At 24.2% G+C, this 13738-nt stretch overlaps 1 protein-coding gene across 1 annotated transcript; it reads left to right on the forward strand.

Moving 5' to 3' along the window:
• Positions 1-1368: 1368 nt before the first annotated feature.
• BO87DRAFT_316818 (uncharacterized protein) lies at positions 1369-3274 on the forward strand (the record flags this gene model as incomplete). Its single annotated transcript, XM_025619748.1, has 3 exons — positions 1369-1461; positions 1533-1646; positions 1694-3274. The coding sequence occupies 3 exons, from the start codon at positions 1369-1371 to the stop codon at positions 3272-3274; spliced, it is 1788 nt and encodes a 595-aa protein (XP_025476236.1).
• Positions 3275-13738: the final 10464 nt, after the last annotated feature.

Genomic DNA, 13738 nt, shown 5'->3' on the forward strand with positions numbered 1-13738 from the left:
TGTCGAGTGTAAGTAGTACTGCAGTCCCGATACTTCTCCTGCCAATCGCATAACGAAAAGCGAGCTGGTGAAGGCACAGGGCACAGTGTGCAAATACCAGGAAACCGCGCCATTGGGCAGCTGTCTGTTGTTCTGTTCACATGATGGTAGGCTAAATGCAAGATACTACGGAGTACAATAGGCTAAGATCGTAAGTGCGTGTGGAAGCGCCGAGTAGTACGACCCCATAACATCCATTGTACACGGACCAATAATAAGCCGGGGTACCCCACCATAGTACTACTTACTACACCTACAACTAGTACTTATGGCCAATGGCTGTTTGTTATCTAATGCCTTGGTCAAAGGTCACGATTCGTTGCTCATCATCACACTCCAGCGGCTATTTTCCAGTACTGGTTGATGATATGCTTCGTATGCTCTCAATAAGATTGTGTTTTGTGTTCTTGTTTGTCAGTTCAAAACCAAGGGACTTCTAAATTTAATCATTGATAATTCATTATTCCTCGAATGCCATCTATCCGGCCAATACAAAGTGGTCTACGCGGAGTAAGCACTCGAACCGTACATGTCGTTGCCTTTGCATGCTTGTCTTGGGTGATAATCTGAAAAGATCAGGGCAATCAATATGTGTGTGCCACATACGAATTTACTGTAGCAATGAAGGGGCTGGAAAGCCTGTACCTCGTACATGATAGGCCTACCAACTAGCCTCATGCATAGCGTATCACAGGCTAAGCTCACTAGGAACAGGAAGCGCGGTACTATCAGGTATTATAGAGCACCCTTCAGTTAGGATGAGCTCAACCCCGCTGGCGTTAGTCAACCAACCGACAGCACGGATACTAACTAATTACTATTCACCTTCATCCGCCTCCACTAAGCTTGGACTCCTATGCGCCATGAGTCGACCTCAACTCGGATTGCTAAATCAATCATCATAGGCCACAACATGATTATCATTCTGACTCCCTTGTACGAGGATTGGACATTCATTGCTCGTATCTTGCTTCGCGAATAGTCTTCAAGATGTAAGTTATAAAACACGTTGCCAACCAATATCTATGTTAATCATTCCAGGCCCGACGGAAGTATAAGCAGCTCATCTGACGAAGGGGTAAAATACAGTGAAGAGTCACTTTCAAGACCCAATCAACCTAGCCACACTAAAAAGTCGGTCGTCAATGATATTCACATATCTGACACTCGACCTAAAGCAGTGCCTCCGACAGCAACAACCCAGTCGTCGCACACACCCAATACCACTAGAACTGAACTTACAGTATGTGCAAGTTTCTCCGACGCAAGAGTGATTAGTATAAATCCGAATTTTACATTGACTTTAGATGTGTTGGTAAGATACAGCCAATGAATGCGTTTTCCAGCAGCAACCCAACAAAGTCGGATGAGGACGAGCCTCCAAAGTCTGTGATACATGCACCTACTGGGTTCGGCGAGTTTGTGAGTGACCACCATCCAATGCACCTCATCTGCTGTGTGAACTGCACGGTTAACTATAGTTGGTATAACAGGTAAATGGCGTGCAATACTTTAGCAGCCCTTCACAGTCAGATGGAGCAGAAACCTTAGCATCAAACGTGGTGGCACCTCCTTCCGTGAGCACTGGACCTGAACAGTCGGCCAAGGTACTGATCCTCTGATCATTGTACATGGATGTACTGACGGGCATCAGGAGAATCAATATGGTCCGACATCACCACCGCCGCTGACTACTACATCGATTCAACCAGCCAGAGACTGGTTTGAACGAGCAACCCCACGTGCACAAACAAGGCAGGAGTTCCTCGACATTAGTAAATATGTCCATTCCACCAGTCATAAAGTATCAGAAATGGCCGTAAATCACTGCGAGGAACAGCCATTATTCACCAGGCCCTCGGTCAATAGAGAACTGGCTTCCTCAAGAAATGCGAATGCTGAAGAGGCTGGCCCACATACAAATGGGAAACCCGAAAGTCACCACTCACAAGTTGTACAATTGTCTGATGAAGAATCAGAGATTCGTGCTTTACAAGTAGCTCTGGCTGAATGCTGGGCTCTGTGCAATACACTGGCAACGCTAAGCTCCATACACCGTGAACGTCATGGATGCACTGTGGATACTCGGGAGGACGTCTGGAGATCGTGCTGGCGATTGTGCCAGGAATTGTACGACAGTCATAATGATGATCGTGCACCGCAAATCAACCCAACGCTTGACCTTTGCAGAGACTTCTGCCAAACACTATTCGAGACCCGCGTCAGAAACGACGAGAATGCCGATTCTGTTCTCCGTGTTAGCTTCGAGCTGAACAATCATCTGTACAATACACACGACCGTAACCTCCCAGATGCTTTCAGAGAAAGAACCTTGGACTTCTACATCACTATATGTCACCGCCTGATGAAACAAAGGACACTTGTATCAGAAACAGACTCCCTTTTGAGCGCCTGCTGGTCCCTGGCAGAAATGCTTTTCAGCATACGTCAGAGTATCAAAGAAGGTAAAATGCTAGGTGAGGAATTGCTTGGTTCTGCAGTTCAGGCTTGTTGGGAACTATGCGATATCTTCCGTGAAGGTTGGACTCAACGTACTCTTCGAAACTCTGATCGAGGTACACCCCGGCCAAGTCAAGCAACCTTTACTACGCAGGTCGTTCAAAAACCGAACCCGTTGGAGTCTGGTTCGGTTGATGAGTTGATAAATCAACAAGGAAACCCCGAGACACCAACAACAATATTCGACGATACCGCAACCGTGTCGCCCGATGACGCACCAGTACAGAATATCTTCGTCTTGGGCCAAGGCCCAGGCCAGTCTTCGCACGCCTGGTCGTCTAATTCGTCTAATATCTCGGGTCAAAGCCAGTCTTCAGAACAAACATCTTCCACGCAGACGGTGAAGACATCATCCCGGGATCCAAACCTGGCATGTGTTCGGATATTAGTGACCCAGGCCGCAATAAATAGCGGATTCCAGCGCGTCGGGCCACATAGTTTTCCTTCATTCGTCAAGTCGCTTTCTTCGGACGCGTTTGGGTCCATGCCATGGCAGGTTGCACTCCTGAAGAATTACAAGCAATTGGTAGCATTCGATCCGACATTTAGGAGTGTGGGTCCCTCAGCTAGAGCGGGTGCAGCTGATGTGGCATGCGCTGTTGAAGTGATGATGCAGAGCGGGCAACATCTTTGGCTGCGCGATCTTTACCGTCTCGTGTTCGGATTTCACATCGAGGAAGCAGTAAGCCGGAAAGGTATGATGCTTCAAGTATAGCTCTTTGGCCCATATAGTTCCACACGTTGTCTGTTGTGCTGGTAACGTCCGGGTTCAGTTGCGTGCTCTCCATATGTCCGGCAAGCCTGATATGATTTAGAATATATAAAAAATTTATTACGAAATATTTTATTTATATGATTTTATAATTTGTTTTATCTTTTACAGGATCTCTCTATATAATCATTATTAACATTAGTCCAGTGCTACTAGACTAAGAGTATAATACTATACATCTTTTATTATTACTATTAATAAAACTATCAGACAAGATATATATATATATTACAGGCTACAAGAATTAATGGATCTAAATCTTTCTAACTTATTTCAGTAAGAAATATTTGAGAAATATTTTATCTAAAACAACTATTAGTAATTACAATTCTAACCAATAAGAATTGTTTACAGCCAGACTGATAATTGAAATAAGAAATGAATTTTTTAAAATTCATTTATAATATCAATTACTTTATTACAAGATTCCTTAAGTTATTTTTTCTTATTTGTGATAGGATCTACTTGTCAGGGTAGAAAGCCTGTCGACCAGGTAAGGAATCTGCCACGAAACACTATAGATTCGTAGAATAACGACAAGGTAGCCTATATCCACGGAGTAGACTGATTCCTTAGGGATCAGTAGTAGATTGATGAGGATCGCTACTATATACTGAACGGAACACTCGAGAACCACTGTCGATGACCTCATGACCCTGATGATCCCTATAATACGTCATTCCGATGCCTTTGGTTGCGGTCAGCCGGTTCACCGATCCGTTCTATTACATAGAAAAAGTTTTATAATTATATAAAACAGTTTAAGAGCTTCGCGGTAAACCAAATAATTTAATTATTTATAAAATATCTTCTGTAAGAGTAGACTAGTAAAAAACTAAATTTATAAAATAAAAAATTATATTATATATTAAAAAAAATAAATATATAAGCTTACAGACTGGAATTACCTGCGGGTATTTAAATTTATAATATATTTTATATTTCTTTACTTCGTGAGTATTATAAAATAAATAGAATAGATTTACAGGAGTATTTTTATTTATAAAAAGAATTTTATAAATATTATCTAAAGATATTACTTACTTTATAAAAGCAAAACCAGACTACAAAAATCTTGATTAAATAAAAAGAATATCTTAATAAAGATAATACTTAGGAGCCTGCTGTAAATCTATATTATTTATAATTATATAAAAAATTTATAGCCGGGGGACAGTCTTTATTATTAAAATAAAAAAAATAATAAAAATTATATTATCAAGATAAAAAAAATAATTATTTAATTTCCTGTAAACTTTAATTACTAGATATTCTTATATTATATATAAATAAAGTATTACTGCAAGACCAGAAGCAGGTTATATCAACTTTATAATATATATATTTTAATTAGCAGAATAAATATATCTAGTAACTAGCATAAAAATAATTATTATATTTTTAGTTATAATTATTATTAATATATATTATAAAAGCTAGGATATTATTTTAATTCTTATAATATATATTATACTCCTGATTAAAAGAAAGCAATACTCCAGCTTTAATTATAAAAATAATTTTATAAAGCTAAATATACTTCCCTAACTGTTCTTATAAAATATATTTAATAAAGAATATAAAACAGAAAATAAATATTATTATCTAATAATACTTCCAGTCAGAAAGAAACTTTTACTTCTTCCAGAAGAAGAGACCAGGCAGGATAACTAGATATATTATAAATGTTATAGGATCTACTTGTCAGGGTAGAAAGCCTGTCGACTAGGTAAGGAATCAATCACTAAACGCAATGGAGTTGTCTAGTAATGACAAAGATAGCCTATATTTACGAGATAGACTGATTCTTGAGGGATCAGTAATCTCTTATAAGAAAATCAATATTTTTTATTTATTAATAAAATGCAGAACTACTATTAATAATCTTATAATTCTTATAATTACTTTAATATATTATTCTAATATCTTTGGCTGCGGTTACTGGTTTACTGACTTATTTTATTATAAATAATATCCCTCTCGCTGAGCCGAACCGTCTGGGTTAATATATATAAGAATAATCTTATAATTATTTAATAAAGTAATAGTAATAGAAAGTTATTAAATAATAGGATAACTAGGATTAAAAACTTGTGGGGCCAGTATAATACTAATATAAAATATATTAGAATTTATATATATTAGTAATATTAGTCTGGTTTATATTAGAATCTATATTATTTACTTATTTTATAATATAAACAAGAACTTTTTTTATATATTATCTCTTTTTTCTTTTTATCTTATTTTTTTATCTATATCTTATTACTTTTTTTTATTTATTATATTATTTATTCTATCTTTATATTTTCTTTTATTTCTGTTAGTGTTTTGTAATTATAATCTTATTTTTATTAATATTTTTTTATTATTATTAATTTCTATTACTTTTTAAATAAGATACCCAGAGGAATCTGCCGCTTAATATAATATATATTTATTAAAATTTATTATAATTTCTGCATGCATTACCTCTGATATATTAATAATAATTTTAATCTGACTAAAAATACAGCTTATAATATTAGTTATTTTATAAATATACAGGCTTTTATCTTATATTATTTCTATTCTAATATAAAAAAATTATATAAATCTGTATATTTCCTGTAATTAATTAAAAAATTAATAATTAATATATTTAGATAATAACAGGAGTCCTGGGAAATACTTATAATCTAATAATAATTATTAAATAAATAACTAGTATATTAAAGTAGAAATATTAAAATAAGAATATAAAACTAATAATTTAAAAAGAAATTTTTATTTTATTTATTATATTTAATAATACAGAGGAAGTCTATACCTGTAAGTTTTATATAAAAAATTCTAAGATTATTAAATATATGAGTTATAAGATCTTAATAAGAATATATAAAATATAATAATTAATTATTCAGGATGCTATAGAAATATACTATTAAATATAATAAATTTCTTATATTATATTATTTTTTTCTGGCTCAATTAGTTCTCTATCTTAATTTAAATATTTTTATTAAGATATAGCAGTAATACAAGACAGAATTATTCTTATATTTTCTTTCTAGTGATATTAATTATATTAATTAAATCTTAATTCTTTATAATTTTATTAATATTATTAAGATTACAGTGTGTATCCAGTATCCTGATATATAAATTATAAAAAATTTAGATAATAAAAATAATAATAAAAGATTAAATATAGATCTTTAAATTTTTTATTTTAAGATTTTTTTCTTTATCTATATCCCGGCTCTGTAATGGATACCTAGTTATTAATAATATTTTAAAAATATATTAAAGAAAATACTAGCTAAATATATATAGATACTACCTGTTATTTTATAATAAAAGAATTTTTTAATATATTTTTTAATATATTTAATTATAGTTAATAGAAATACATGAAGTTTAATATAATTAAACAGATCTAAAAATAATAAATAATATAATTATAATTATTCTTTAATATTTTAATATTATATCCTGGCTGTGTACAGCTTTTTATATTTTTTTTAATAATTCTTTATAAATTTAGATATATTAGATATATTTATATTAAAGATTTATTAATTATATTTATTTAACCAGTCTTTTTATTTAATTAGATAATAATCTTAGCTATTATAATATTAATAATCTTTAATTTTCTTAATTTTCTATTTATTTTTATTATCTAGTTCTAGTATTAGAAGTGGTTCTTTATATTATCTTCTAATATTTTATAATTTTAATAAGAAAATATAAAATATATTATAAATTTATTTATATTTCTTAGATAAATATAAGTGATATACCTGGGATCTAATATATTTAAGAATCTAAAAAAATCTTATAAATTTCAGAATTAATTTTCTTGACTCTTTGAATCATAGATTTTAGATTAATAATTTTATTAAATTTCTTTTTTTAAAGGAGAATAGTCTTCTGTACTTATTATAATATTTTTTTTATTTTTTTATAATTATTTATTATATTCTTTATAGCTATTCTCTTATTTTATTAAATTTCTTAATTTTATTCTATACAGCTGGAACCTCTTACTATTAAGAATTATTCTTAATTCTGAGATAAAAGTTTAGTAAATAATTATATAAAATATTATAAAAAAATAAGCCTGTGGTTATATTATTTATATTATTATAAATAAATTAAGTAGTTAATAATATAACAGATTATTTAATATTAAATTAGCTGGAATAATATTAAAGATAATATTTAAAAATCTGGTTTATCTATTCTGTTTAATTATTAATTTATAAGTAAAATATTATTAAAAGCTTCAAGATTATATAGCTGTTATAAGCTAAATTTAACTAGAATTTATTAATAAAAATTAATTTTTAATTAGATATAATATCTGTTAGAGATCTGAAGACTAATTTAATCTATTTATAAAATAATTTAATAAAATTTAAAATAGTTATTATAGATAGAACAGCAAAGAAAAAACAGTATTTTAAAAATTAATTAATAATAATAAGAATAGTATTAATAGTTTTTCTATATTAGATAACTAGAGATAATTCTATAATAAAGTCTAATACTAATTTAGTAAAGAAATAAGATGGAATTAGTAATAATTTAAGATTTTTATATAATTAATATTTTAAAGTAATATTATCTTAATATATTAAATAAATTTAGATATATTCAGCTATATTATAATATAATCTATTTTAATAGAACTTTCTTTATAGCAGTACTTTTATTTATATTTTCCTGAAGTATTTTACTAACAGATTATTATGATATAGATAAATAAGTATCTGGTATAATATCTTAAATAAAAAAATATAATAATAATCTTTAAAATATAAATAGTCTATAATTTTGATTATCTAGTATTTCTAATCTAATTATCTTTATTAAATAATAGTTTTTTATTATTATATCTCTGGATCTTTATTCTACAAATATAAAATTATTTTTTAAAACTTAGAATTATATATATCTAAGTACAGAACTTCTACAGTACATATCTGTAATATTATAAATTAGAAAATAAATTTTTTTTTAAAATAAATTTTTTTAAATAATCTAGTCAGCTGTCTCTATATTAACTTAATTATTAAAATTCTTTAAGCTTAATGCAATGCGGGTATTAAATCTAGAATAATCTTATATATCTTAAGATTTAAACTAGGATTTCTCTTTAATTAAGTTTTTTATTATTAGAAATAATATATTCATGAATTACTCTTGAATCAGAATTAATAATTTCTTTTAAAAAATAGATTTTACTTAAAATCTAGAAGATATTCTAAAGAATTTATTTACTAGATTTAATTTTCTTATTTTATATTTAATAATAAAATCATAAGAAATCAGGCTTATAAGTTATTAGACTTATTTTTTATTAATCTTAATTTAATATATGAAGAATTATAAATTAAAATAATTAAATAAGACTTTAATAATTTAAGAAGCATCTTCAAAATACTATTATTATTATTTAAAGAAATAAATAATAGTAAATAATTCTTGATCTAAAGTATTATAATTTAATTTAGTATTAGAGAATTTATAAGACTAAAAAGTAACTGGATAAAATATATTCTTATTATTAAATTAAAATAAAATACTATTTATCTTTTTTTTTAATATATCAGTTTCTAAATATCAGGGTTTCATAGAATTGAAATACATTAGTAGAGATATTTATTAAAAAATAATAATTAAATAATAAAAAATAAGCTGCTTTTATAGATTTAGATAGATTTTTCTAGATTTTTAATTATTAACTACTTCATAAAGTAAAGAGATAAGAGATAAGATAATTTATAAATAATCTTAAATAAATTAACAGTAGAAGTTATGTAATCTTAAAAAAATCTAGATATTATAATAATTTTCAGAAATTAATTATAAAATAATATTATTTACCTGTTAAGAATCTATAGATATTCTATTAATATTAATAATATATTCTAGAAATTTAACTTGGGATTAGTAAAATAAATACTTAAATAACTTTATATAGAATTAAGCTTCTTAGAGTCTTTCTAATATTTAATAAATATATTTTATATAAGATTCTTTATCTGGTAAAAAGATAAGAATATTATTAAGATATATTATATAAAAGTTATCAAGAAGTCTACGAAGTATTATATATATATAATTTTAAAATATTATAAAAATATTAATTAATCTAAATAGTATAACAGTATATTTAAAGTAGCTGTATTAGATATAAAATATTATTTTTTATTTATTATCTTTCTTAATATAGATTTAGTAGTAAGTATTCTTGACATTAATTTTTAAAAAATATTTATTATCTAAGATTTTATTAAGAATCTCTGAAATAAGAGGTAAAGAATAATTATTTTTAATAAAAATTTTATTAAGATTTCTATAATCTATATAAAGATATAAATTATTATTTTTTTTAATATAAAAAGAATAGGGGCCCCTGCAGGACTTTTTAAAAATTAAATTTAATTTAATTTTAAATTTTTTTTAATATATTTTTATAAAATCTTAAGTTCAGCTTTTAATAGAAGATATATAGAACTATAAAAAGATATTTTATTAAATTTAATATTAATAGCATGGACTGCATGGTCCGCAGGACTATAAAAAAAATTATTAAAAAAAATTTATAAAAAATATATCTCAGAATTCTTAGAATTTAATTAGAATTATCTCTGGATTCAGAAATAAATTAAAAGATTTTTTCTTTAATAGCTAAATATCTTCAGGAAACTTGATAATAATATATACTTTTATTAAATTCTAGATTATTTTATTAAATTAGATAATAAAAAGAAGAAAAATAAATAATATACTAAATTATTACTATTAATTTTATACTGATAGATTAATATAAAAATTTTAAAGTATAATTATTAATAACAGGATCAGGCTGCTCTCTAAATAAAAATTTTAATTAATTTTTATATAATATTATTTAAAAATACAGATGTCTTCCTATAAATTAGTAGTAGTAATAAAAATTTTCTATATATTATAAGTAAAAATAATAATTTAGTTAATGGCTTTAATTCTAGATATAATAATTAAAATATATTAGAGATAGTATATCTTAGTAAATTAATAATTAATAATATTTATTTTAGTATAATTATCTAAGTCTATAAATATTTTAAGACTATTTTGAACATGAATAAGGATATAAAAATAATAAATAATCTTTATTATAAATAAAAAAATTAAAATTATAAGATTTATTTTAACTTCTTTACTTTTTTCTCAGAATCTGATAAATATTAATAGATTTTAACAGATTAAATCTTCTTATTTTTAGTAAGGTATTAGTTTGCAAGATATTAAGTATTATTATATATAAAATATTATAATTAATTATTATTTTTTCTAGTAGAATTTTTCTTACGGTTTAATGTATCTTCTTTAATTAATTTATTAAAATAATCTTAAAGATATTTATATAATTTATAAATACTGAATTAATTATCTTTTTACTTATATTTCTGTCTATTATTCTATAATTTATAGTAATAGATAATAATGGCTATTATTTTATTCTATTTTTTTGATAAATAAAAAACATATTCTTAAATATAATAATTAAAATTAAATAATAACTTAATAAAATATAATAAAGCTCTTTCTTTTTCTGCCTAATAAGAAAAATATTACTTTAAGATATTAAAATAAATATAAAATTCTTTTAAATCTTAATTATATTACTGATAAGCCTATTTAAGTTAAACTATAATATTAAATTAAAAAATAATAATATTCTAGATTAGAATAAAAATCTAATTCTTAAACTGAGGCTATAATTTCTTAAGAAATTATCTTATTTTTAGATTCTTATTATTAATAAAATAATACCATCTCTGTCTATATACAGGATTTATATAATTAATAATAGTAAATATTTTATATTTCTCAGATAAATACTTTTTGGGAGCTTTTTAAAATATATATTCTAGATTAATAATTTATTCTTGATACTTTTAGAAATTAAAATTTAAAATAAAGCAGAGGATATCTTTAAACTTAATCTCTTTCTTATCTTTTTTTAATTTAGAAGAGAATTAATAATATTTAAAGAAGATCTTATTTAAAGAATTATTTCTTTAGAGATAAGCTATTCTTCTCTATAAATTAATAACTTATTTTAATTAATAAATATAATCTTTTAACTGTTGGATTTCCTCAGCGGTAGAAATAGTATTTAATAATAATTCTAGATTAATATAATTATTAAATATCTTTTTTTCTTTACTATTTTCAAGGGGTGGCATCTTTCTTAGATAATTAAAATAAGAAGAATCAGAATATAATAAGATTTATTTATTAAGATAGAAAGTCTGTTAACTAGGTAAGGAATCAACCACTAAATATAATAGAATTATCTAGTAATAATAAAGATAGTCTATATCCACGAGATAGACTGATCCTTGAGGATCAGTAGTCTTCTGCAGAGGAATCAGCACCCTTTTAGTATTAAGAGAGTGTAGAACCACTATTGATGACCTCACGACTCCCATAACCACCATAATACATCATCCCGAGGGCTGGTACCACGATAGCTAGGCTATTCTATCACATCTGAATTATTATATATAAACATATATTTATAAGTTATTAGAGAAATGGAATGAAATAATAACTATTATTATTTATTATTATAGATTATAAAAAGATTTTTTAATTATTAAAGAAATATTTTAAATTATAAGAAAAATCTTATTAAAAAGAAGAGTAATTAATTATAATATTTTATATAAAAAATATTCAATACTTTGCTAATTAATATTCTATTAAAAATAAAAAAATCTAATGTATTAAAATTTACTAATTCTTATTAAACTCTAAGAAAAAAATAAAAGAACTAAAATAATCTTTCTAATTTTAATTTTTTTACATGTAGTAGAGATTATATATTATTTTTATATTTATATTTATATTTAATTTGATTTTAAAACTTTTATAAATTTAGATAGCTGCATTGAAATAGATATTATTAATTATTAATTTATTAAAATTTATAAATTTTATTATATTTTAATTATTATTTTTTAGAATTAAAGTTTTTAATTAGATTATTATTTTTATTCATAATATATAAAAAATCTTTATTACTATTATTAATTTACAGGAGAGTATTTATATTTCTAAATAATATTATATAAAAATTAACAAGAGATTCTAATTAAAAAGTAATTTAATGTTATTATTTATAATTATATTTTAAGATTTATATATTATCCTATCAGCATGGAATTGATAGTAGTAATTTAATATATTATTTATTTTATTTCTTTCTATTATTTAATTTAATAAAATAATTTAAAATTTAATAAATATATATATTATTATTAAGCTTTCTAAAATTATCTAATAACTGGAAAAAGAATTCTATAATTTATTATTAAATTTTAAGATAATCTTAATTAAATTTAAATAATTTTAAAATATAATTTTTTATAAATTTTTTAATAACTGTTTTCTCATGGCCCTATAAATTATATCATTAATATTAAATTTAATAAAATATTTTTTTATAATTTTATATATTTCTTATCAGAAGCTGAACTTAAAACTTTATAAAAATATATTAAAAGGAATTTAAAATTAAATTAAATCTAATCTTTAAAAAATCCTGTAGGAGTCTTGTATTTTTTTATATTTAAAAAAATAATAATTTATAATTTTATATAAATTATAAAAGTTTTTATAAAATCTTTATTAAGAATTATTAATTTTTATTTTCTATTTTAGAAACTCTTAATAAGATTTCAGGTAATAAATACTTCTTTAAAATTAATATTAAAAATATATAGTACTGAATCTGTATTAAGAAAGATATTAAATAAAAAATAATATTTTATATTTAATATAGTTATTTTAAGTATACAATCATATTATTTAAATTAATAAATATTTTAGTAATTTTTTAAAATTTTATATATACTGCACTTCGCGGGCTTTTTAATAATTTTTATATAATATATTTAAATGATATATTTATTTTTTTAACAAATAAGAAATCGTATATAAGATATATTTAATTAATTTTAAAAAGATTTCAAGGAGTTCAGCTTTATATAAAATCATAAAATTTATTAATTTTAAGTTAAATTTTTAAAATATATTATTAACTCTAATAAAGTATCCATGGATTTTTAATAAAAGAATTATATTAAATTAAAACTTATTATGATATTGAGGTCTTCTTTAAATGCTATAATTTTTATTAATAATTTATCTAAAATTATTTTTATATTATATTATCTCTTATTTCTTTATTTTATAAAAAATAAATAAAAACCAGAAAAAGTCTATTTAATTCTATTTGAATAAATTATTTTTTATTATTTAATTATTATCTTATAACAAGTACTTTTATTAATATATTTTAATCTTATAAGATCCTGTTATTTAAAAACTAATATATTAAAAAAATAACATTTTATTTTA

Source organism: Aspergillus neoniger (assembly GCF_003184625.1).
Source record: "Aspergillus neoniger CBS 115656 unplaced genomic scaffold BO87scaffold_34, whole genome shotgun sequence".
NCBI classification, from domain to species: domain Eukaryota; kingdom Fungi; phylum Ascomycota; class Eurotiomycetes; order Eurotiales; family Aspergillaceae; genus Aspergillus; species Aspergillus neoniger.